General features: G+C 36.7%; 1 protein-coding gene across 1 annotated transcript in view; it reads right to left on the reverse strand.

Annotated features, from left to right (window-relative positions):
- Nucleotides 1-27,257, reverse strand: part of ANGPT1 (angiopoietin 1) — a 399,705-nt gene that overhangs the window by 65,214 nt on the left and 307,234 nt on the right. The window contains exon 7 of the mRNA XM_053715282.1: nt 8,903-9,069. Within this exon, the coding sequence (XP_053571257.1) occupies nt 8,903-9,069 (167 nt within the window). The remainder of the gene's footprint in view (nt 1-8,902; nt 9,070-27,257) is intronic.

The raw sequence follows: 27,257 nt of genomic DNA on the forward strand, positions 1-27,257 counted from the left end.
TTCTTATACACAGCTGCTTATAAAATATGCTTCTCTTATATGATGGAATTTTCAATTAGATATTAAAAAAAAAAAAAAAAAAATAACTTTCACAAATAATGTATTTCGCACCAGGATGAATACCAATTAATACCGTTATACTGCCAGATCAAATTCTTAAACTATAATCCTTTTGTGACCATAATATGTGATAATGCAGAATTTATTAATACACATGAGAAAAACATATTTTAACACACAGCATGGGTTTATAAAGAAACATTATTCAGATCAACCTTATAACATTCACTAAGGAAGTTAACTCAGAGGTTTATTGTTTTAAGTTTGTGGAAATTGTTTATTCAAACTGTAAGTGGACTTTTGACTCTCTGCTCTTTTAGAAGTTTGAGAGAAAAACATTAAAATTACAGACTAAAATGTTGTGAATGAAGCTAAGAACTATATTAAAACTGTATACACAATAATGCATTGAAAGAAATAGTAACACTGCGCTCAGTACTGCCACAGCTATACACATTAAAGGACAAAGTATTGGGTTTAGTTTGTCAAATGTATATATATATATATATATATTTTTTTTAAATGTGTGTTCCTCAAAACAAAGTTTTTTTATTCTTGTGTGGGCATGTTCATTGTCAACCAATAAAGGCCTAGATTACAGGTGGAGTACAATCATTAGTGCGAGGATCAATAATGTAATTGTGAGATTGCGGTAGTTTTTGCGCTCAACTCCGCATTACTAGTGGAAAGGTGTTTAAATTACTGCATGTTTGTTTGCATTAATTCACAATAATGTGTGCTCCCTATACTTTCAATGGGCCCCATTGAGCGCAAAAGTGTGCTCGTATTACAGGTTGAAAGTAAATGCGTTAGCTCGAACACAAACGCATTTTATGATCAATGTTTTTACGCAACTTTAAAGTTCACATGAAGAGTTTGGGCAGATAAAAAAGTTTTCCAGCTACACTATACATCTTCTACTCTATTAACCCCTAAACCGTGACACCCCATCACAAATTACCCTGTTACCCTATTAAACCCTAAACTGCCACACACACCACCACAATAAGCTTCCTACACTATTAATCCCTAAACAACCACACCCCCACTGCAATAAACTCCCTACACTGTTAACCCCTACAACAAAGTTCAGATGTAAACAAATGAGTAACAATTTTAAGTGAGGAGTGCCTATGACACTAGGCATGCCCCCCAGTCCACAATCTCATATAGGAAGTGGCTTTGGTTATGACGTTCCATGCCATACTAACGGCACTAATGCCCAACACAGTTAAGACAGCATAGAATATTCTAATGGCGGGAAGGGGTGAAGCTCTTTTGAAAAAAATAAAAATAATAACCATTTACAAAAACTAAAAAAAAAAAAACTACAACTAACCACCAAAAGTTAGTACTCAACAACTTGAATCCAACTCCTTAGGAAGTCAGTGGTGGATCCATGGCACCAGTCATTAGGTTCTCTTCAGACTTTTTGGGTGGTCGTCAGGGGGATTCCAGCATTTTCTTCCATCCGAGGTATCTGCATGCTGTCACCGCAGCACACTGAAGCTCAAACGCAAGTTCCCACTTTTCTAGTTTTTTTAAAGTTAGGTTTTTTTGGAGGGGGGGGGTAGGTGTAAGGTTGCTTTGGTTTTAGTATAGAGTTTTTTGATCCAAAAGAGCTGATTACTTCACCTAGGGTACTGCCCGACAAATGCCATTTGTCTCAGCATTATTTTCAACTCAGGAGCCGCAAAAAAAATTGCTGGTCGCAAAAAGAAACTGCTGCTCAGCCAATCATACACAAATTTGAAGGGTCAATAGTGAAAAAATTACCTGTGTGTTTAACCCCTTTAAACAAATAGATTTGCAAGGCCAATAGTGATAAAATTACATGCTGTAATGGATCTATTAGAAATAAATACTTTGCTTTGATAGAAACCATACATACATTGTATTGTTTTTTTTTTTATATTGGCTTAACAGACATTTAAACACTGCTAAAATTTGCACCACAATTAAAATGAAATAATTTGCCAGATTTTCCTACCATTTTGTAAAACAGGGATTTTTAAGGGGGGGAATCCTATATATATATATATATATATATATATATATATTTATATATATATATACATATATATATATATATATATATATATTCCCAGCTAACAAGATAGTAGTTTACATTTAGTGCATCCCAGAACGTCCAAAACCTATACTTTTGATTTTTTGTGTTGTTTACAGGATGCTGCATAATAGTTGTTTAAAGGGACATTAAAATCAAAATGAAACTTTCCTGATTTAATCATATAATAATAGAAATATTAATAATAATAGTAATAAAAATAATAAAATCCAACGAATATTCTTAAAAATTCTATAATCGAATGCTATTTACAGTTTTCGAATGTCACTTTCGAATTCGAATGTTTATAATTATATTGAATGTCTACATTCGAAATTTCAAATTTAACATTCTATTTAACAAATACTATTCAGAAGTTCAATAGTTCATGTGGTAGGGAGGGAATCTAGTAAATTGATACATAATAGATACAAATATTTAATTTTGAATGTTTCTATATAGAATATTGCATAATTTGAATATTACATTTAAAGAAAGCATTAGAAATACTATTACAAACATATAAATTCAAATTTTTCTAATTCAACTATTGCATAATTTGAATATTACATTTAAAGAAAGCATTAGAAATACTATTACAAATATAAATTTGAATTTTTCGAAACAAATATTTTCGAATGTAATCGTAAAATTTGAAAACCAAACATTCGAAAATCGAATATTAGAATGTTATGTAAACATTCAAAATTCGATTCGAACGAACGAATGTGTTAAAACTCGTTTCATTTTTCGAATGTTGTGAAACATTCGCCCATCCCCAAAAAGAAGCTGTTTGTCTGTTTATGCAACAAACTGACAGTTATTGCATATGGAAATAAATGTGCAGCTCTACCCACTGCTCATATGACAAATGCTTCTAAAGGATTCCAAAGTAGCTTCCACTGCTCAGTCAATATAACCCTTTAGATATAACATTGTTGGTAACACTGTAATCATATAAAGCTCAAGACCCATGAATGCTCCTGAATCTACCTAAGTAAGTTCTCATGGAAACGGGCTAGGTTTCAATAAAGAAGACCAAGAGGAAAATGTAATGCATATTTACATGCTAAGATGTGGGTTCCCTTTTGTATGATTTCCCTTTTGGAGCTAGCGTTGGTTTTCTAAACAATAATATAATATTCCTTTAAATGATTACTTAGTGGAAAAAGAGGCAAGAGCAATGGCTGCTCCTCCTTAATCGGGACTAATTAATTTAACAGCAGGTCTTAAATTTGCCTCTGAAAACATAGATGTATGTTTGACAACTTCCGATGTAAGTTCCGATGTAAACAAATAAGTAAAAATTTAAATCACGCAATCATTCATACAATTGCATGATTTCAATGATGGGATTGGGTCAGGGGAGACTGCCTATGATGCTAGGCATGCCCTCCAACCCACGATGCCATTTACCAAGCCGCAATGGCTTTAGGACAGCCAAATGGCTAGGACGTTCCATGCTGTCCTAACAGTGCTAAAGCCCAGCAATGCTAGGATGGCATGGAACGTCCTAACAGCGGGAAAAAGTTAAACATACAGTATGCTCAGAAAATAATAATAAACAAATAATTAAATATTCCAGCAATGACAGCAATATAGCTTTATATGTCACTTCTAAATTTGAAGCAAGTTTGTTCACTAGTTTTGGCTCTCGTTGTGGCTAAATGTTCCCACAGACTCAAATTCTTAAAGCATCACAAAAATATTAAATTTAAGCCAAATTAATTATTACAACCCAGAATAAGAATTATTTGACAGACCAGTTTTAAATTGGATTTTTTTTTATTTGAATTTAAACAGTAGACGCAGTATAAGACAGCCAGAATAATTTATGTAAAATTAATTAGTGATGCCTCAAACATAAAATGTATTTATAAAAAAAAAAATCTTCTTTGGCATCCTTTAAAATTTATTATTTTACAATAGAAAAAATATGAACAAACTGTTGTTACAACTATTGAAATGATTTACTGTGCAAAACTGTTTGCGGAATTCTGCGTATTTTAGATACTATAGTTTGGAAAAATAACTTTAATGACTCTGGAACATATGAATCATACCTTATATTATAATGTGTTACATATTTGCTTGCTATTGCATTTTGGTATAACTTTATTATGTAACTGTTTGTGGAATAACATATTTAACTAAATAAAAGATTTAAAAAAATTTGTAAAGTACATTTTCGGTATTAAGTTCATTTTATAATATAACATTTTGTTTTCTTGATGTAGCAATTAAAATATACAAATTAAATCCATGTTACTATATTATTTTCTCGCCAATTTTTATTTTGCACAACTTATAATATACACACATTTTTATTTTGCACAACTTATAATATACTTTGCCAAACTAAAAATGCAATATATTAGCATTATTAAGAAAAGTAAAAATGAAGAAATACACAATATCATTTTCAAAATCTTTACCGTAAATTAATATAAATTAAAAAGTCAAGTGTCAAAGTCAAGAAAGTAACAAACCGTATTAAACATATTAAATTACAATATTCTCAACTCTCATAGTTTCAGAGATTTGTGTCTAAGTTATAGCTCTAATAGTTCTAGTTGTAAATATAAACAGAAATACAGATACCTGTGCATTAATTACAAGATTTTAAACATTATATCTAGTTGAATTGATTTATTTAAATTAGACACAAAACCGACAGCGTTAATAGAGATGAGCTGGCTTTTCAACAATATTTTCTTCGACTTAAACAGCTACAAATTCTTTAAACATGTCTCCTAGGTACCAGTTCATAAAAACAATAAAACAAGTTCAAGGGGGCAGGTTTTTAAAATTCAGGACTAACTTTCTGTCCTGCTATGTTTTTAAGCCATTTCTGGAAGCATTAATGATTCTGGCCTGAGAAAAAAAACGTGATCTGCTTGTTCATGGTCGCCTGGAGATTTGGGTCCCTATAGAAACCTTTTCATGGGGTAAAGTCATTTTGAATTATTAAAACCATGATGTAAGCTTTTCAACTTGAAAGTGGCTTATTCTGTTTCAAGCTACTGCCACTTGATATCTAAAAAGAGAGCTTAACATCAGATAAGAGAGGTTATGTTAAATAAAGACTGGATACATGACTGCTGGGTCATTTCAAACTTACATTGATTTAGCTATGTCAGACACTAGGAGGAAGCTTTGTAAAGTCGTAAAACAAAAGAGTGCACAGGTCGAAGAAATATGAGAACGCTAATAGGTTCTTCCTATCTGTCTCTAACTCTGCTCATCATATTTAACTAAATGTTAACAACATTAACTTTATGGTATGTGGTAATATTTCAATGATAGTTTGTTTATCTTTTGCAAAAAAAGGAATTCCATTTTTCAACCTATAGTAAAGCAAGTGTGTTAGTAATGTATCTAATATAATATACAGTAAAAAGAATTAGATATAAATAGAGATAGCTGATTTTTCATATTGAATTTGTCAGGATGTTTTAAAGCTAAAATGCAGAAAGACTATTAATAGACCTAGTTTTTTTCTTTCTTTCTCATGATTTGTGTCTCAATTAATTTTTTCTTTTTCATGTTTGATTAACCAGTCTATGCTTTTTGTTTTTTGAGCAATATTTGTAGCCCTGTCATTGGAATATAATGGCATTCTCTAGCATGGAGGCAAGTCAAGCATTTTTGTTGTTATTTTAGAGACTGGGGTACTTACCTCTAAATATAATATATACTCATTCATGGTATTACATTTTATCATAACAAGGTCTAAAGACCGATGCTCCATAACCTGTTCGCCTGCTCTGAGGCAGCAGACAGACATCGCCGAAAATCAACCCGATCCAATATGATCGAGTTGATTGACACCCCCTTGGCTGTGAATCTGCAGGGGGCGGTATTGCACCAGCAGTTCTTGTGAATGATAAATGCTGAGAGCGTATGCTGTCGGCATTTGTCGATGTGTAGCGGACATGATCCGCAATATTGGATCATGTCAGCTCAAATCATGATAAATAGGCCCCAATGACTCAATAAAAACATTAAAAGGGAGGCTGTATATCTTCATAAAATGATATAAACCATTTTATAATAAACAATGATTAAAATAAATCAAGATATAATTGTGTTAAAAACAGAGACTTCAACAAATAAAATGTTATTTTAAAATATATACAGTCCTATTATGCTTTAATTAAAGATGTGAATTCGGGCTTCAGACTAATTTGCTGATTTGTCGAGTCGTTTGATACATGAACAAGCGGAATACATTATTGGACAAAATGAACAAAAGAATGAATGATTGCTCGACAAAATCACTTTCATCAATGCCGAAAGATGCAAGAATCGAGGGAAAGAGTTATATTGTTTAGTTAATAAGCTCCTTTGTTTGTAATGATGTACAGGGGGTCTGACCATTTATGTTTCCATCGTCCCCACTCCCAACCTGCCATAGTATTATTAATGACTGATCTAAGGGACAGTTGGTCAGGCACTAAATGCTGGACTTTAGTCATACAGGAGTTTTATGTTCTTTTAGCTTTAAAAAATAGGTTCTTTTAACTTTTTGGAACCTATTATATAAGATTTTTTTTAATATTAATATATATTAACTGTTCCAATTGGAAATAACGGTGACAAACCCAAATCCAATATTCGTCCAAGCCAAATGCCTGCATGGACGAATTTCGGCCAAACTGTACGTTTGAAAAAAATCTAAAACTAATCTTTTTTACAAAATGAATTTTTCGCCCATACACATGTTTAGTTTTAGTTTATATAGAAACCTGTATACGAGGCATTCTATGAACTGATATAAAGGCCTCCGGTTGCAGACAAAGGATCTTTATAAAACAACAAATAACGACACAGAAACTTAATGCCACACAATGTTGAAAAACTAAAATACATTCCTGTAAAAAAAAACCTTAAATTAATGCACTGTTTGTAAAAAAAAGTTATCTACCCCTTCCTAATTTCCACTGAATGGTTTCAAATCTTCATACAGAAGTGTAATGTAAGAAAAAGAAAACCCTAGTAAACACAAAAGTCAGTTTTTAAATTATAATTGTATTTATTTTATGGAATAATGCTTTCCTTCTCTTGTATTATATTTTGAATGAAGATCAGAAACCAATGTGACAAATATGGCAAAATAGAAAAAAATCATAAAGGATGTACGTCAACATGCTTGTAACACACACACACACAGATTTATACTGTACATACCTACACAGATTTATACTGTACATACCTACACACATTTATAAGATACATACCTACACAGACATACACACAGATTTATACTGTACTTACCTACACACATTTATATTGTACATACCTACACACACACACACACAGATTTATACTGTACATACCTACAGACATTTATACTGTACATACCTACACACAACACAGAGATTTATATTGTACATTCCTACACACATTTATACTGTACATACCTACACACACACACACACACACATTTATACTGTACATACCTACACACATTTATACTGTACATACCTACACACACGCACACACACAGATTTATACTGTATATACCTACACACACAAAGATTTATACTGTACATATCTACACACATTTATACTGTACAAACCTACACACGCACAGATTTATACAGTACATACCTACACACACAGACAGATTTATACTGTACATACCTACACACACATTTATACTGTACATACCTACACACACAGATTTATACTGTACATACCTACACACATTTATACTGTACATACCTACACACAAAGATTTATACTGTACATACCTATACGCATTTATACTGTACATACCTACACACACACACATTTATACTGTACATACCTACACACACACACACACACACACACAGATTTATACTGTACATACCTACACACAAAGATTTATACTGTACATACCTACACACATTTATACTGTACATACCTACACACATTTATACTGTACAAGCCTACACACACACACACACACACAGATTTATACTGTACATACCTACACACACACAGATTTATACTGTACATACCTACACACATTTATACTGTACACACACACACACACACACACACACACACACAGATTTATACTGTTCATACCTACACACATTTATACTGTACAAACCTAAACACACACACACAGATTTATACTGTACATACCTACACACACACAGATTTATACTGTACATACTTACACACATTTATACATACTGTACATACCTACACACACACACACAAATTTATACTGTACATACTGACACACATTTATACTGTACATACCTACACACACACATTTATACTGTACATACCTACACACACACAGAGATGTATACTGTACATACTTACACACACATATTTATACTGTACACACCTACACACATTTTTACTGTGCACACCTACACACACAGATGTATACTGAACATTACAACACACATTTATACTGTACAAACCTACACAAACACACACAGAGATTTATACTGTACATACCTACACACACACACACGCACATATTTATACAGTAATTACCTACACAAACACACACTTATACTGTACATGCCTATACACACAAACAACATATATTATTTTTACTAATATTATGGCGGGGGTATGTAACTATAATATTGTACATCACTTCTCACCTATAATTAGAGTGCTATACCACAGATGTACAGTTATTTAGAGAAGGACCTAGTTAGGATACTGAAATAACCAGCAAATTATTAGCTAAATGTGTACTTGGAAAGTAAACATTTGAAGTACAGTTTTTTTTTTTTTTTTTAAAATGAATATTCTTACCTGTAATTCTGCTTCTCATTCCCTATGTGAAATCTGTCATACTGTGAATGTGCATGATTGCCTTCCCAATCCGTTAACTCAATTCTCAGTGAGTACTGTCTTTGGCTGGTTATTGCAAAGATAAACTCGTTCCCAAGCCAAAATTCACCAGATGGGCTGCCAAAACCCTAGAGAGAAGACAGCAGAACAAAATATATTTATCATTACTACACATAAACTATTTAATGCTTTTTTTACAAGGTCATTATCGTTTATTTTATGCAAACAGTCATTATCAACTCAACAAAACTGCCATTAAGAATGAACACTCCCTATTTAGCATCTGTTGCTGTCAATTAGCTATGATATACCATCTTTTTTTTTTCTATTCAATGGTGCTGATTTGAAAGCATTTTAACACATTGTAAAATGTAGACATGGTTTTAAGACCTGTCATACTTTACTATCACATAGGCCTAGATTTAGAGTTCGGCGGTAGCCGTCAAAACCAGCGTTAGAGGCTCCTAACGCTGGTTTTGGCCGCCCGCTGGTATTTGGAGTCAGTGATTAAAGGGTCTAACGCTCACTTTACAGCCGCGACTTTTCCATACCGCAGATCCCCCTACGCCATTTGCGTAGCCTATCTTTTCAATGGGATCTTTCTAACGCTGGTATTTAGAGTCGTTTCTGCAGTGAGCGTTAGAGCTCTAACGACAAGATTCCAGCCGCCTGAAAATAGCAGGAGTTAAGAGCTTTCTGGCTAACGCCGGTTTATAAAGCTCTTAACTACTGTACCCTAAAGTACACTAACACCCATAAACTACCTATGTACCCCTAAACCGAGCTCCCCCCACATCGCCGCCACTCGATTAAAATTTTTAACCCCTAATCTGCCGACCGCCACCTACGTTATACTTATGTACCCCTAATCTGCTGCCCCTAACCCCGCCGACCCCTATATTATATTTATTAACCCCTAACTTGCCCCCCACAACGTCGCCGCAAGCTACTTAAAATAATTAACCCCTAATCTTCCGACCGCAAATCGCCGCCACCTACGTTATCCCTATGTACCCCTAATCTGCTGCCCCTAACATCGCCGACCCCTATGTTATATTTATTAACCCCTAATCTGCCCCCCACAACGTCGCCGACACCTGCCTACACTTATTAACCCCTAATCTGCCGACCGGAGCTCACCGCTATTCTAATAAATGTATTAACCCCTAAAGCTAAGTCTAACCCTAACACTAACACCCCCCTAAGTTAAATATAATTTTTATCTAACGAAATAAATTAACTCTTATTAAATAAATGATTCCTATTTAAAGCTAAATACTTACCTGTAAAATAAATCCTAATATAGCTACAATATAAATTACATTTATATTATAGCTATTTTAGGATTAATATTTATTTTACAGGTAACTTTGTATTTATTTTAACCAGGTACAATAGCTATTAAATAGTTAAGAACTATTTAATAGTTACCTAGTTAAAATAATTACAAATTTACCTGTAAAATAAATCCTAACCTAAGATATAATTAAACCTAACACTACCCTATCAATAAAATAATTAATTAAACTACCTACAATTACCTACAATTAACCTAACACTACACTATCAATAAATTAATTAAACACAATTGCTACAAATAAATACAATTAAATAAACTATCTAAAGTACAAAAAATAAAAAAGAACTAAGTTACAGAAAATAAAAAAATATTTACAAACATAAGAAAAATATTACAACAATTTTAAACTAATTACACCTACTCTAAGCCCCCTAATAAAATAACAAAGACCCCCAAAATAAAAAATTCCCTACCCTATTCTAAAATACAAAAATTACAAGCTCTTTTACCTTACCAGCCCTGAACAGGGCCCTTTGCGGGGCATGCCCCAAGAATTTCAGCTCTTTTGCCTGTAAAAAAAAACATACAATACCCCCCCCCAACATTACAACCCACCACCCACATACCCCTAATCTAACCCAAACCCCCTTAAATAAACCTAACACTAAGCCCCTGAAGATCTTCCTACCTTGTCTTCACCATCCAGGTATCACCGATCCGTCCTGGCTCCAAGATCTTCATCCAACCCAAGCGGGGGTTGGCGATCCATAATCCGGTGCTCCAAAGTCTTCCTCCTATCCGGCAAGAAGAGGACATCCGGACCGGCAAACATCTTCTCCAAGCGGCATCTTCTATGTTCTTCCATCCGATGACGACCGGCTCCATCTTGAAGACCTCCAGCGCGGATCCATCCTCTTCTTCCGACGACTAGACGACGAATGACGGTTCCTTTAAGGGACGTCATCCAAGATGGCGTCCCTCGAATTCCGATTGGCTGATAGGATTCTATCAGCCAATCGGAATTAAGGTAGGAATATTCTGATTGGCTGATGGAATCAGCCAATCAGAATCAAGTTCAATCCTATTGGCTGATCCAATCAGCCAATCAGATTGAGCTCGCATTCTATTGGCTGATCGGAACAGCCAATAGAATGCGAGCTCAATCTGATTGGCTGATTGGATCAGCCAATCGGATTGAACTTGATTCTGATTGGCTGATTCCATCAGCCAATCAGAATATTCCTACCTTAATTCCGATTGGCTGATAGAATCCTATCAGCCAATCGGAATTCGAGGGACGCCATCTTGGATGACGTCCCTTAAAGGAACCGTCATTCGTCGTCTAGTCGTCGGAAGAAGAGGATGGATCCGCGCTGGAGGTCTTCAAGATGGAGCCGGTCGTCATCGGATGGAAGAACATAGAAGATGCCGCTTGGAGAAGATGTTTGCCGGTCCGGATGTCCTCTTCTTGCCGGATAGGAGGAAGACTTTGGAGCACCGGATTATGGATCGCCAACCCCCGCTTGGGTTGGATGAAGATCTTGGAGCCAGGACGGATCGGTGATACCTGGATGGTGAAGACAAGGTAGGAAGATCTTCAGGGGCTTAGTGTTAGGTTTATTTAAGGGGGTTTGGGTTAGATTAGGGGTATGTGGGTGGTGGGTTGTAATGTTGGGGGGGGGTATTGTATGTTTTTTTTTACAGGCAAAAGAGCTGAAATTCTTGGGGCATGCCCCGCAAAGGGCCCTGTTCAGGGCTGGTAAGGTAAAAGAGCTTGTAATTTTTGTATTTTAGAATAGGGTAGGGAATTTTTTATTTTGGGGGTCTTTGTTATTTTATTAGGGGGCTTAGAGTAGGTGTAATTAGTTTAAAATTGTTGTAATATTTTTCTTATGTTTGTAAATATTTTTTTATTTTCTGTAACTTAGTTCTTTTTTATTTTTTGTACTTTAGATAGTTTATTTAATTGTATTTATTTGTAGCAATTGTGTTTAATTAATTTATTGATAGTGTAGTGTTAGGTTAATTGTAGGTAATTGTAGGTAGTTTATTTAATTATTTTATTGATAGGGTAGTGTTAGGTTTAATTATATCTTAGGTTAGGATTTATTTTACAGGTAAATTTGTAATTATTTTAACTAGGTAACTATTAAATAGTTCTTAACTATTTAATAGCTATTGTACCTGGTTAAAATAAATACAAAGTTACCTGTAAAATAAATATTAATCCTAAAATAGCTATAATATAAATGTAATTTATATTGTAGCTATATTAGGATTTATTTTACAGGTAAGTATTTAGCTTTAAATAGGAATCATTTATTTAATAAGAGTTAATTTATTTCGTTAGATAAAAATTATATTTAACTTAGGGGGGTGTTAGTGTTAGGGTTAGACTTAGCTTTAGGGGTTAATCCATTTATTATAGTAGCGGTGAGCTCCGGTCGGCAGATTAGGGGTTAATAATTGAAGGTAGGTGTCGGCGATGTTAGGGAGGGCAGATTAGGGGTTAATACTATTTATGATAGGGTTAGTGAGGCGGATTAGGGGTTAATAACTTTATTATAGTAGCGCTCAGGTCCGCTCGGCAGATTAGGGGTTAATAAGTGTAGGTAGGTGTCGGCGACGTTGTGGGGGGCAGATTAGGGGTTAATAAATATAACATAGGGGTCGGCGATGTTAGGGCAGCAGATTAGGGGTACATAGGGATAACGTAGGTGGCGGCGGTTTACGGAGCGGCAGATTAGGGGTTAAAAGTGTAATGCAGGGGTCAGCGATAGCGGGGGCGGCAGATTAGGGGTTAATAAGTGTAAGGCTAGGGGTGTTTAGACTCGGGGTACATGTTAGAGTGTTAGGTGCAGACGTAGGAAGTGTTTCCCCATAGGAATCAATGGGGCTGCGTTAGGAGCTGAACGCTGCTTTTTTGCAGGTGTTAGGTTTTTTTTCAGCTCAAACAGCCCCATTGTTTCCTATGGGAGAATCGTGCACGAGCACGTTTTTGAGGCCGGCCGCGTCCGTAAGCAACTCTGGTATCGAGAGTTGCATTTGCGCTAAATATGCTCTACGCTCCTTTTTTGGAGCCTAACGCAGCATTTGTTTTAACTCTCGATACCAGAGTTAAATTTATGGTGCGGCCAGAAAAAAGCCCGCGGAGCGTTAACAGCCCTTTTACCGCCAAACTCCAAATCTAGCCGATAGTGTCTAATGAAACAAAAATGGTAATTTTAAAGCATACACACTACAGCTCTATTCAAAATCAAACCTATTGTCAAATCATGAAATGTAGCACAAATAGCAGGTCATTTTGTCACATACACCACATTTTGCCAGGTGTATACATAGTTCAAGGAAACAATGTGTACTTGCATTACTTCCCAGACATACTGTATTCACATTGTGTCAAACTGCTATTAACCCCCCTCAAAAAAAAAAAAAAAGCTGAATATACCACTCTTTCTCTAGTGCAAAAACAGGCTACTAAAGTTCCTCATCTGCTTCCTGGTGAACTCTGTTGTGAGCAAATGCCCAAAAAGAGTCAAGTCAGAACAAGTATTTATATGTGTTTTATGGTACCAGTTAATCTGTTCAACCCGCAACAACAGTTACATATAACTGTAGAATAAAAGGGAGTTGTTTCACAAGCTTTAGTTTTATAATATATTAAAAACAAATCGGATTAAATGACAAAATACTAATTTTCATGTGGTTAACAAGTTAAGATACAAGCAGATGCACATGTTTTGTTTATGATGCATTTCCTAATAGAGTGCAATACACCTCTATAAAATAAATTGTATCCATGAAGGTTGTTATCACAGAGTTTGTAAGACTGATGTCATAAGCTGGTAATGTTAGCTATCACCCCATAACATAATGACATAACATTTTAATTTGAGCACTTCTGGTCAGGCATTGGCATTATTGAATCCTCCACACTGTGTATTCCTCAGCCACTAGGCTGCTTGATACCCATTGAACAAGATGAGCCCTTTCCTGTACACAGTGGCATTAGTGTAATGTGTGTCAGCAAAAAAAGAGTTTGGGGTCACTGCTTAAAGGGACACTGAACCCACATTTTTTTCTTTTGTGATACAGATAGAGCATGTAATGTTAAGCAACTTTCTAATTTACTCCTATTATCAATTTTTCTTTGTTCTCTTGCTATCTTTATTTGAAAAAGAAGGCAACTAAGCTAAAGAGCCAGCCCTTTAACCCCTTAGCGACCAAGGACGTGCCAAGAACGTCCTACAAAAAAACACCCTTAATGACCAAGGACGTTCCTGGCATGTCTTCTGGTCTTTCAAGCGGTGAAAGCAATCCTGATCGCTTTCAGACGCTTTTATGGTATTGCAGTGATGCCTCGATATTGAGGCATCCTGCAATACCGATTTTTTACAAACCGTTGAAGAGAGAGCCACTCTGTGGGGCGTGTGCGCGTGTGTGTGCATGCGTGCGCGCAGCAACCACTGCCATCAATGAAAGTGAATGGGAAGGAGGGAGAGGGATGGGGGAAAAATAAGGATCGGAGGATCTGGGAGAGGGAGGGGATTTTGTGGGGGGCTGCTACACTACAGAAAATTTTAATTTATTTAAAACATTTTTTTAAAATAACTTTTTTTTGGGAGCAAAATGGGTACTGGCAGACAGCTGCCAGTACCCAATATGGCAGCACATAAGTAGCAGGGGGAGGAGAGCTGTTTGGGGGAGAGCCTTTTATTTTAGTACTGCCAGTACTCAAGATGGTGGGGACAATTGTGGGTGGGAGGGGGAAGAGAGCTGTTTGGGAGGGATCAGGGGGTGGGATGTGTCAGGTGGGAGGCTGATCTCCACACTAAAGTTAAAATTAACCCTGCAAGCTCCCTACAAGCTTCCTAATTTACCCCTTCACTGCTGGGCATAAGTATGGTGCACAGCTGCATTTAGCGGCCTTCTAATTGCCAAAAAGCAATGCCAAAGCCATATATGTCTGCTATTTCTGAACAAAGGGGATCCCAGAGAAGCATTTACAACCATGTGTGCCATAATTGCACAAGCTGTTTGTAAATAATTTCTGTGAGAAACCTAAAGTTTGTGAAAAAGTGAACAATTTTTTTTATTTGATCGAATTTGGTGGTGAAATGGTGGCATGAAATATATCAAAATGGGCCTAGATCAATACTTTGGGTTGTCTACTACACTACACTAAAGCTAAAATTTAACCCTACAAGCTCCCTGCGAGCTCCCTAATTAACCCCTTCTCTGCTGGACATAATACACGTGTGGTGCGCAGCGACATTTAGCGGCCTCCTAATTACCAAAAAGCAATGCCAAAGCCATATATGACTGCTATTTATGAACAAAGGGGATCCTAGAGAAGCATTTACAACCACTTGTGCCATAATTGCACAAGCTGTTAGTAAATAATTTAAGTGAAAAAACATAATTTATGCTTACCTGATAAATTTATTTCTCTTGTAGTGTAGTCAGTCCACGGGTCATCCATTACTTATGGGATTATATCTCTTCCCCAACAGGAAGTTGCAAGAGAATCACCCAAGCAGAGCTGCAATATAGCTCCTCCCCTCACATGTCATATCCAGTCATTCGACCGAAACCAGACGAGAAAGGAGAAACCATAGGGTGCAGTGGTGACTGGAGTTTAATTAAAATTTAGATCTGCCTTAAAAGACAGGGCGGGCCGTGGACTGACTACACTACAAGAGAAATAAATTTATCAGGTAAGCATAAATTATGTTTTCTCTTGTTAAGTGTAGTCGGTCCACGGGTCATCCATTACTTATGGGATACCAATACCAAAGCTAAAGTACACGGATGAAGGGAGGGACAAGGCAGGAACTTTAAATGGAAGGAACCACTGCCTGAAGCACCTTTCTCCCAAAAATAGCCTCCGAAGAAGCAAAAGTGTCAAATTTGTAAAATTTTGAAAAACTGTGGAGTGAAGACCAAGTTGCAGCCTTGCAAATCTGTTCAACAGAGGCCTCATTTTTAAAGGCCCAGGTGGAAGCCACAGCTCTAGTAGAATGAGCTGTAATTCTTTCAGGAGGCTGCTGTCCAGCAGTCTCATAGGCTAAACGTATTATGCTCCGAAGCCAAAAAGAGAGAGAGGTAGCCGAAGCCTTTTGACCTCTCCTCTGTCCAGAGTAAACGACAAACAGGGAAGAAGTTTGACGAAAATCTTTAGTTGCCTGCAAATAGAACTTCAGGGCACGGACTACGTCCAGATTATGCAAAAGTCGTTCCTTCTTTGAAGAAGGGTTAGGACACAATGATGGAACAACAATCTCTTGATTGATATTCCTGTTAGAAACTACCTTAGGTAAGAACCCAGGTTTAGTACGCAGAACTACCTTGTCTGAATGAAAGATCACAATGTAAGGCAGATAACTCAGAGACTCTTCGAGCCGAGGAAATAGCCATCAAAAACAGAACTTTCCAAGATAACAGCTTGATATCAATGGAATGAAGGGGTTCAAACGGAACGCCTTGAAGAACGTTAAGAACTAAGTTTAAGCTCCATGGCGGAGCAACAGTCTTAAACACAGGCTTAATCCTAGCCAAAGCCTGACAAAAAGCCTGAACGTCTGGAACTTCTGCCAGACGTTTGTGTAGAAGAATAGACAGAGCAGAAATCTGACCCTTTAACGAACTAGCAGATAAGCCCTTTTCTAAACCCTCTTGTAGAAAAGACAATATCCTAGGAATCCTAACCTTACTCCATGAGTAACTCTTGGATTTGCACCAATATAAATATTTACGCCATATCTTATGGTAAATTTTTCTGGTAACAGGTTTCCTAGCCTGTATTAAAGTATCAATAACCGACTCTGAGAAGCCACGCTTTGATAGAATCAAGCGTTCAATCTCCATGCAGTCAGCCTCAGAGAAATTATATTTGGATGGTTGAAAGGACCCTGAATTAGAAGGTCCTGCCTCAGAGGCAGAGACCACGGTGGACAGGACGACATGTCCACTAGGTCTGCATACCAGGTCCTGCGTGGCCACGCAGGCGCTATCAGAATCACAGATGTTCTCTCCTGTTTGATCTTGGCAATCAGTCGAGGAAGCATCGGAAATGGTGGAAACACATAAGCCATGTTGAAGACCCAAGGGTCTGTCAGAGCATCTATCAGCACCGCTCCCGGGTCCCTGGACCTGGATCCGTAACAAGGAAGCTTGGCGTTCTGGCGAGACGCCATGAGATCCAGATCTGGTTTGCCCCAACAATGAATCAGTTGAGCGAAGACCTCCGGATGAAGTTCCCACTCCCCCGGATGAAAAGTCTGGCGACTTAGAAAATCCGCCTCCCAGTTCTCCACGCCTGGGATGTAGATCGCTGACAGGTGGCAAGAGTGAGACTCTGCCCAGCGAATTATCTTTGAGACTTCCAACATCGCTAGGGAACTTCTGGTTCCCCCTTGATGGTTGATGTAAGCCACAGTCGTGATGTTGTCCGACTGAAATCTGATGAACCTCAGAGTTGCTAACTGAGGCCAAGCTAGAAGAGCATTGAATATTGCTCTTAACTCCAGAATATTTATTGGGAGGAGTTTCTCCTCCTGAGTCCATAATCCCTGAGCCTTCAGGGAATTCCAGACTGCGCCCCAACCTAGAAGGCTGGCGTCTGTTGTTACAATCGTCCAATCTGGCCTGCGAAAGGTCATCCCCTTGGACAGATGGGGCCGAGAAAGCCACCATAGAAGAGAATCTCTGGTCTCTTGATCCAGATTTAGCAGAGGGGACAAATCTGAGTAATCCCCATTCCACTGACTTAGCATGCACAATTGCAGCGGTCTGAGATGCAGGCGCGCAAATGGTACTATGTCCATTGCCGCTACCATTAAGCCGATTATTTCCATGCACTGAGCTACTGACGGGTGTGAAATGGAATGAAGGACACGGCAAGCATTTAGAAGTTTTGATAACCTGGCCTCCGTCAGGTAAATTTTCATCTCTACAGAATCTATAAGAGTCCCTAGGAAGGGAACCCTTGTAAGTGGTAATAGAGAACTCTTTTCCACGTTCACCTTCCACCCATGCGACCTCAGAAATGCCAGAACTATCTCTGTATGAGACTTGGCAGTTTGAAAACTTGACGTTTGTATCAGAATGTTGTCTAGGTACGGAGCCACTGCTATGCCTCGCGGTCTTAGTACCACCAGAAGTGAGCCCAGAACCTTTGTAAAGATTCTTGGAGCCATAGCTAATCCGAAGGGAAGAGCTACAAACTGGTAATGCCTGTCTAGGAAGGCAAATCTTAGGTACCGATAATGATCCTTGTGAATCGGTATGTGAAGGTAGGCATCCTTTAAGTCCACTGTGGTCATGTACTGACCCTCTTGGATCATGGGTAGGATGGTTCGAATACTTTCCATTTTGAATGATGGAACTCTTAGGAATTTGTTTAGGATTTTTAAGTCCAAGATTGGTCTGAAGGTTCCCTCTTTCTTGGGAACCACAAATAGATTTGAATAGAATCCTTGCCCGTGTTCCGTCCGCGGAACTGGGTGGATCACCCCCATTAGTAAGAGGTCTTGTACACAGCGTAGAAACGCCTCTTTCTTTATTTGGTTTGCTGATAACCTTGAAAGATGAAATCTCCCTTGTGGAGGAGAAGCTTTGAAGTCCAGAAGATATCCCTGAGATATGATCTCCAACGCCCAGGGATCCTGGACATCTCTTGCCCAAGCCTGGGCGAAGAGAGAAAGTCTGCCCCCCACTAGATCCGTTTCCGGATAGGGGGCCCTCTCTTCATGCTGTCTTAGGGGCAGCAGCAGGTTTCTTGGCCTGCTTGCCCTTGTTCCAGGATTGGTTAGTTTTCCAGCCCTGCCTGTAACGAGCAACAGCTCCTTCCTGTTTTGGAGCGGAGGAAGTTGATGCTGCTCCTGCCTTGAAGTTACGAAAGGCACGAAAATTAGACTGTTTTGCCTTTGATTTGGCCCTGTCCTGAGGCAGAGCATGGCCCTTACCTCCCGTAATGTCAGCGATAATTTCTTTCAAGCCGGGCCCGAATAAGGTCTGCCCTTTGAAAGGAATATTAAGCAATTTAGATTTAGAAGTCACGTCAGCTGACCAGGATTTAAGCCATAGCGCTCTGCGCGCTTGGATGGCGAATCCGGAGTTCTTAGCCGTAAGTTTGGTTAAATGTACAACGACATCAGAAACAAATGCGTTAGCTAGCTTAAGTGCTTTAAGCTTGTTCATAATTTCATCCAATGGAGCTGTGCAAATGTCCTCTTCCAGAGACTCAAACCAGAATGCCGCCGCAGCAGTGACAGGCGCAATGCATGCAAGGGGCTGTAAGATAAAACCTTGTTGAACAAACATTTTCTTAAGGTAACCTTCCAATTTTTTATCCATTGGATCTGAAAAGGCACAACTATCCTCCACCGGGATAGTGGTACGCTTAGCTAAAGTAGAAACTGCTCCCTCCACCTTAGGGACCGTCTGCCATAAGTCTCGTGTGGTGGCGTCTATAGGAAACATTTTTCTAAATATGGGAGGCGGGGAAAAAGGCACACCGGGTCTATCCCACTCCTTGCTAATAATCTCTGTAAGCCTTTTAGGTATAGGAAACACGTCAGTACACACCGGTACCGCATAGTATCTATCCAACTTACATAATTTTTCTGGAATTGCAACCATGTTACAATCATTCAGAGCCGCTAATACCTCCCCTAGCAATATGCGGAGGTTCTCAAGCTTAAATTTAAAATTAGAAATCTCTGAATCCAGTCTCCCTGGATCAGATCCGTCACCCACAGAATGAAGCTCTCCGTCTTCATGTTCTGCAAACTGTGACGCAGTATCGGACATGGCTCTCACATCATCAGCGCGCTCTGTCCTTAACCCAGAGCTATCACGCTTGCCTCTTAATTCTGGCAATTTAGATAATACTTCTGTCATAACAGTAGCCATGTCTTGCAAAGTGATTTGTAAGGGCCTCCCTGATGTACTTGGCGCCACAAAATCACGCACCTCCTGAGCGGGAGGCGAAGGTACTGACACGTGAGGAGAGTTAGTCGGCATAACTTCCCCCTCGTTGTCTGGTGATAATTTCTTTACATGTAAAGCCTGACTTTTAAGTGACATCAATGCATTTAGTACACAAATTTCTATGGGGCTCCACATTGGCCTTCATACACAGTGAACAAACAGATTCATCTGTGTCAGACATGTTTAAACAGACTAGCAATGAGACTAGCAAGCTTGGAAAATACTTTTCAAATAAATTTACAAGCAATATAAAAAACGCTACTGTGCCTTTAAGAAGCACAAAAAGCTGTCACAGTTGAAATAACAATGAACCAAATTAGTTATAGCAACCAAATTTTCACAGTAAATGTATTAAGTTAGCAAAGGATTGCACCCACCAGCAAATGGATGATTAACCCCTTAATACCCAAAAACGGATAACAATTTAATAATTAACGTTTTTATCACAGTCAAAACACACTGTCACAGGTCTGCTGTGACTGATTACCTCCCTCAAAATGAATTTTGAAGACCCCTGAGCTCTCTAGAGACGACCTGGATCATGGAGGATGAAGTAGGAAGATTGTGACTGAATTTTTACTGCGCAAAAAAGCGCTAAAATAGGCCCCTCCCACTCATATTACAACAGTGGGGAAGCTCAGTTAACTGTTTCTATGCAGAAAACAAAGATAGCCATGTGGTAAAAATCATGCCCCAATAAGTTTTATCACCAAGTACCTCACAAAAAACGATTAACATGCCAGTAAACATTTTGAACATACATTTTAGAAGTTATGAAGTGTTATTAATAAGCCTGCTACCAGTCGCTTTTACTGCAGTTAAGGCTCATACATTACTTCAGTATTAACAGTATTTTCTGAGTCAATTCCATTCCCTAGAAAAATACTTCAGTGTACACACACTCATCAGCCTAATACCAGTCGCTATCACTGCATTTAAGGCTGCACTTACATTACATTGGTATCAGCAGTATTTTCTCAGTCAATTCCATTCCTCAGAAAAATAATTTACTGCACATACCTCGTTTGCAGGGTGGCCCTGCATGCTATTCCCCTTTTCTGAAGTTACCTCATTCCTCAGAATGTGTGAGAACAGCCAGTGGATCTTAGTTACGTCTGCTAAGATCATAGAAAACGCAGGCAGATTCTTCTTCTAATGCTGCCTGAGACACAAACAGAACACTCCGGTGCCATTTAAAATAACAAACTTTTGATTGAAGAAATAAACTAAGCTTAAAAACACCACAGACCTCTCACAACGACCTATCTTTAGTTAGGTTGCAAGAGAATGACTGGGTATGACATGTGAGGGGAGGAGCTATATAGCAGCTCTGCTTGGGTGATCCTCTTGCAACTTCCTGTTGGGGAAGAGATATAATCCCATAAGTAATGGATGACCCGTGGACTGACTACACTTAACAAGAGAAACCTAAAATTGTGAAAAATTTAACGATTTTTTTTATTTGATTTCATTTGGCGGTGAAATGGTGGCATAAAATATACCAAAATGGGCCTAGATCAATCAAAAATTAACTTTATAGCATCTTTATTTAATTTGTAAACTAATTTTATTTTTTTAAACCAAATAATCATCATGTGCATTAACATATCAACTGTCCCTGTCCAAAAAATTGATCATGTTTATAAACAAATCAACCGAGCAAGCCCAGAAACTATGAAACAACACCAATGAATTGTCAAGAATTGCGTTTTAAAGGAGTGAAGGCGGCCGTGGTACAATCAAGTTTTTTACCGGGTTTTCTAATGAATTGGAATAGTTTTTTTGCATTTGAATTCAGTTGAATTTGTATAAACCTGTTTATTGGGGGTCTTTAAGCTTTATGCATTTACTATTTCTTTTTGTAAAATTCAATGGGATCTTTTTAAAAACCTTTACACATTCATAATGTCTTTTTAAATGATTGTTTGTAAGAGTTGCACAATGCTCTTTTCAAATAAATGTATTTTAAACATTCAGGTTTAAGCATTACATTTAATAGACCCAATGACACTAGATAAACTTAAGAATCTAAGGTATTAAACTATCTATTCCAGTTCAGTGCAGTATCTTTTTATTTGTAATGACACAGGTACAAATCCAAAAATTCGGAAATCCAAAATTATTCCAAAATCCAGACTTGTTCATTAATATTTTTTTAAATAAAATTATTACAAATGTCAAATTTCTTCTTGATAGTAAGTCACTATTTTCTCTGCCTCCATGTTTGGTTTTGGTGCTCTAGTCTATATTTATTTAAAACAACAACTATTATTCTTTTTCTGATTAATGTACTGTACTATCTTTTCTGATGGTAATATCTATACAAAAGCATAACAATATAAAATGACTTCTAGTTTGCATGTATAAGATGAATTGTAACATGTAAATATTGTCTAAAAGATATAAGATACTGTGGTTTACAATTGGTACCACCCCCTTCCCATACTATTCAATTTTACAGATGAAAATATACAAATATTCTAAAATCCAAGCCTTTTATGTACCTGTATAAGTTAAATAAAAAGGTAACTGTTGTTTTTAAAGATGCATTATAGATAGAACAAAGTTTATAAAGCAAGAGGTTAAACGAACAATGATTAAAACTGTATGGGTTTTCAGAATTATTATTCCTTTTGAATTTGTACTTGTCAGTCCATAACTGAAAGTGATTATTTAAAATTTCCAGACCTATTCCAGGAAATGATTTCATATAACTATAATATTAATAAGTATTTTATCCATTGATTGTTTTCAGAGATTTTAAGTCTATAAAAAAAATTAAGAGATTCTAAAATGTATAAATCTTTATACCACTTAAATATAGCAAAATATTTACAAAATATACAAATTAAAAATTCCAGTTTTATGACTTTTGAACTTCCTTCATCCAAGTTACATATGGAGTAAATCAGTTCCTAGACAAAGATCAAATGCATCTTGCATTTTTTAAATTAATATTCCATTCTCCATTTATAGAGAATCAATAATGGAAAAATGAAGTTCAAAAGGAAATGTTTAAATGGCTTTAATTTAAAATATTAGAATGCATGCTGAGATATTTTTGCATATTTACTGTGCCCCCCCTTGTCTCAACAATACATATGTTCATATTGTTCTTTTTAAGTAAATATGCTTTTGCTTTTAAACATAAATATTTATACACATATGCATTAATTTTCAAAGAATGATTGACTATTATGGACATAATATACAAATAAAAAAGTATGATGATATGAAACAGGAAAGAAAAGATTAAGATTTCCATTAAAATATCTAATTTTCCTAAATAAAAGGACAATAAAGCTCAAGCTATCAACATTTTGTCAAACTTAAAATATTAAAGGGACATTAAACACTAAATAAATGCTAGTAAGAATGATGCATTCAAAGAAAAGATTAGTGTGAGAATAACGTAGTTTTTTTTTAAAGCTTCATTAGTTTAAATATTGACAAAATAAGTGTAAAGTTTTAGTGTCTATAAAATAATGGGAGTTGCCATGTTGTAACTTACGTTACATTCTCTGATGTGGCCAATTAGGGACAGTTAGAAATAGGTCACGAGTTCTGCACTTCCATTTGTAACAGGAACTGAAAAGCTCACAGTCAGTGTGAAATTGCAATATAATTTCATTATTTATTTTGTCCCATTTTCCTATAGAGTTTTTTATATACAGTATATAAGATTTATCATTTTATATTACCGTCTCAAAGTGTGTAATGTTCCTTTAAAATATTTTCTCTCAACCCACTAATGCTCTTTTCTCTATTTTTTTTCTTTAGTATGAAAGAGCTGATTAAGTTAGAACATTGTGTGTATACGTTGAACTCACAAAATGTCTATAAACTAAATTTTACCATGAAACCACTAATCAAAATGTATTGTGTGTTTTGCTTCTAAGGGGTTTTATGGTAAACCCTTGTTTAACCCCTTAATGACCACAGCACTTTTTTTTGTCTGGGATTAAGGCTATTTTTACATTTTTGCAGTGTTTGTGTTTAGCTTTAATTTTCCTCTTATTCATTTACTATACCCACACATATTTTATACCATTTTTCTCACCATTAAATGGTCTTTCTAAAGATACAATTATTTTCATAATATCGTATAATTTACTATAAAAAAATTTTTATAAAATATGAGGAACAAAAGGAAAAAAACACACTTTTTCTAACTTTGACCCCCAAAATCTTTTACGCATTTACAACCACCAAAAAACACCCATGTCCTGAGTTTAGAAATACCCTATGTTTACATGTTCTTTGCTTTTTTTGCAAGTTATAGGGCAATAAATACAAGTAGCACTTTTCTACTTGCTATTTCAACTACTTTTATTTCAAAATTAGCGCTAATTACATTGGAACACTGATATCTTTCAGGAATCCCTGAATCCCTGAATATCCCTTGACATGTATATATTTTTTTTAAAAGACATCCCAAAGTATTGATCTAGGCCTATTTTAGTATATTTCATGCCACCATTTCACCACCAAAAGCAAACAAATATAAAAAAATGTTCACTTTTTCACAAATTTCTTTAGGTTTCTCACTGAAATTATTTACAAACAACTTGTGCAATTATGGCATAAATGGTTGTGAATGCTTCTCTGGGATCCCATTTGTTCAGAAATAACAGACATATATGGCTTTGGCATTGCTTTTTGTTAATTAGAAGGCTGCAAAATGCCACTGCGCACCACACGTGTATTATGCCCAGCAGAGAAGGGGTTAATTAGGGAGCATGTAGGGAGCTTCTAGGGTTAATTTTAGCTTTAGTGTAGTGTAGTAGACAACCCCAAGTATTGATCTAGGCCCATTTTGGTATATTAGGTAGATTGTAGGGAGTTTGCAGGGTTAATTTTAGCTTTACACATCCCACCCCCTTATCCACCACAATTTTCCCCGCCATCTTAAGTACTGGCAGAAAGTCTACTAAAAAAAGATATCTTTTCATTTTTCATTTATTTTTTTTAGCATATTTACATATGCTGCTGTAAAGGATCCCCCCTTAGCCCCCAACCAGCTCTCTAACCCTCCCCCTCTACCTTATTTTTGTAGCTTCCCGCCCCCAAAGACCAACACCCCACCCCCTCCCAGATCCCTTAGATTCTTTTAGTATTACTTGCCTCCCCCCTCTCTCTCACACTTTTCTAAAAAAAAAATTCTGTAGTGTAGCGGTTCCCATTTTTTTTTTAGAAAAGTGAGAATATAAATGAAAAATGAAAAGATACGTTTTTTTAATAGACTTTCTGCCAGTACTTAAGATGGCTGGGAAAATTGTGGTGTGGGGGAGGGAAGAGAGCTGTTTGGGAGGGATAAGGGGGTGGGATGTGTAAAGCTAAAATTAACCCTGCAAACTCCCTACAATCTACCTAATATACCAAAATGGGCCTAGATCAATACTTGGGGTTGTCTGCACGCCCCCACCCCCATGCGTGCACACGCGTCCGTGTGCACCCCCGGCTACCCCGCCCACGATCCCGCCCCCCTCTTGCATCAGCCATGCATTGATGGCCACCCACCTGCCTCCAACGTTGTCTCCCACCAACGATTGCGGCCATCGATGTCCGATGCAAAGAGCGCCACAGAGTGTCTCTCTCTGCATCGGATGGCCAAGGATGGTTATTGCAGGGTGCCTTGATATTGGGGCATCACTGCAATAACTGGAAAGCAGCTGTAAGCGATCAGGATCACTTCCACTGCTTTCCAAGACCGACGACATGCAGGGTACGTCCTCGGAGGTACGTCCTCGGTCGTTTACTGTATTTTTTTGGAAGACATACCCTGCACATCGTCGGTCGTTAAGGGGTTAAAGGAACACTGAACCCAATTTTTTTCTTTCGTGATTCAGATAGAGCATGAACTTTTAAGCAACTTTCTAATTTCACATTTTCTTCATTCTCTTAGTATCTTTATTTGAAATGCAAGAATGTAAGTTTAGATGCCGGCCCATTTTTGGTGAACAACCTGGGTTGTTCTTGCTGATTAGTGGATAAATTTATCCACCAATAAAAAGTGCTGTCCAGAGATCTAAACCAAAAAAAAGCTTAGATGCATTTTTCAAACAAATATAGCAAGCAAACGTAGAAAAATTGATAATAGGACTAAATTAGAAAGTTACTTAAAATTGCATGCTCTATCTGAATCACAAAATAAAGAATTTTGGTTCAGTGTCCCTTTAAGTATAACCTACTACTATTAAGTACTACTATTAAGCTTGATGTACAATTATTTGTAGCCACAAAATGTATTTTACTCCTAATACAATACCAATGCATGGATTTTTATATAAGTGTCTGTTTGAAAATAATATATGTTATTCATTCTTAAAAGGATTTTGTCACAGTCACCAACATATTTTTTTTTAATGCAGTTATGAACACATATGGTAGTGCATATTTGGTATTTTTATGGTATTCACAAGCAATTGTCTTCACATTTTGAATATCAGTGTGAACAACACCAAATCAGCTCAGCTAAGCATTGCATAGAAAAAGTATAGTATTTATTGTCTTATTCTATAAGTAAAAAAAAAATGTATTCTTCCATAAATATACCTGCATGTTTTGACTGAATTTTATGCCCCATAATGAGGACAAGTTCAGACATTATTTCTAAGTTCTACAAAAGGACAAAAATCTAAGAATCTATACATCAGTACAATCATGATTTCTCGTAAAAATGTCTTAATGTAAGTATGTTTTTATTGTAATCAGTAAGTTCCTAGAATATGCTTATTGCTTCATTTTGTACAAATTTTTGTTATAAGGACAACACCTAAATTAAGATGACATGTCCACTTGTATTTAAAGGGACAGCATACAGCACAATGTTATTTAAAAATAAGCAAAACTTTACATTTTTACAAAAACGCCCCCAGATGGGCTGTATAAATGGATCATCTACAAAACATTTATGCAAAGTAAAATATACGGTAAAATGTCCATTTAAGATGTTTTTTTTACTATTTAGGCTTTAGTTTATCTTGAAAGAACATAAAACATAGTTATAGGTTCTTAGTCTCT

The sequence above is a fragment of the Bombina bombina genome, chromosome 5, assembly GCF_027579735.1.
Source record: "Bombina bombina isolate aBomBom1 chromosome 5, aBomBom1.pri, whole genome shotgun sequence".
In the NCBI taxonomy this organism is placed as follows: domain Eukaryota; kingdom Metazoa; phylum Chordata; class Amphibia; order Anura; family Bombinatoridae; genus Bombina; species Bombina bombina.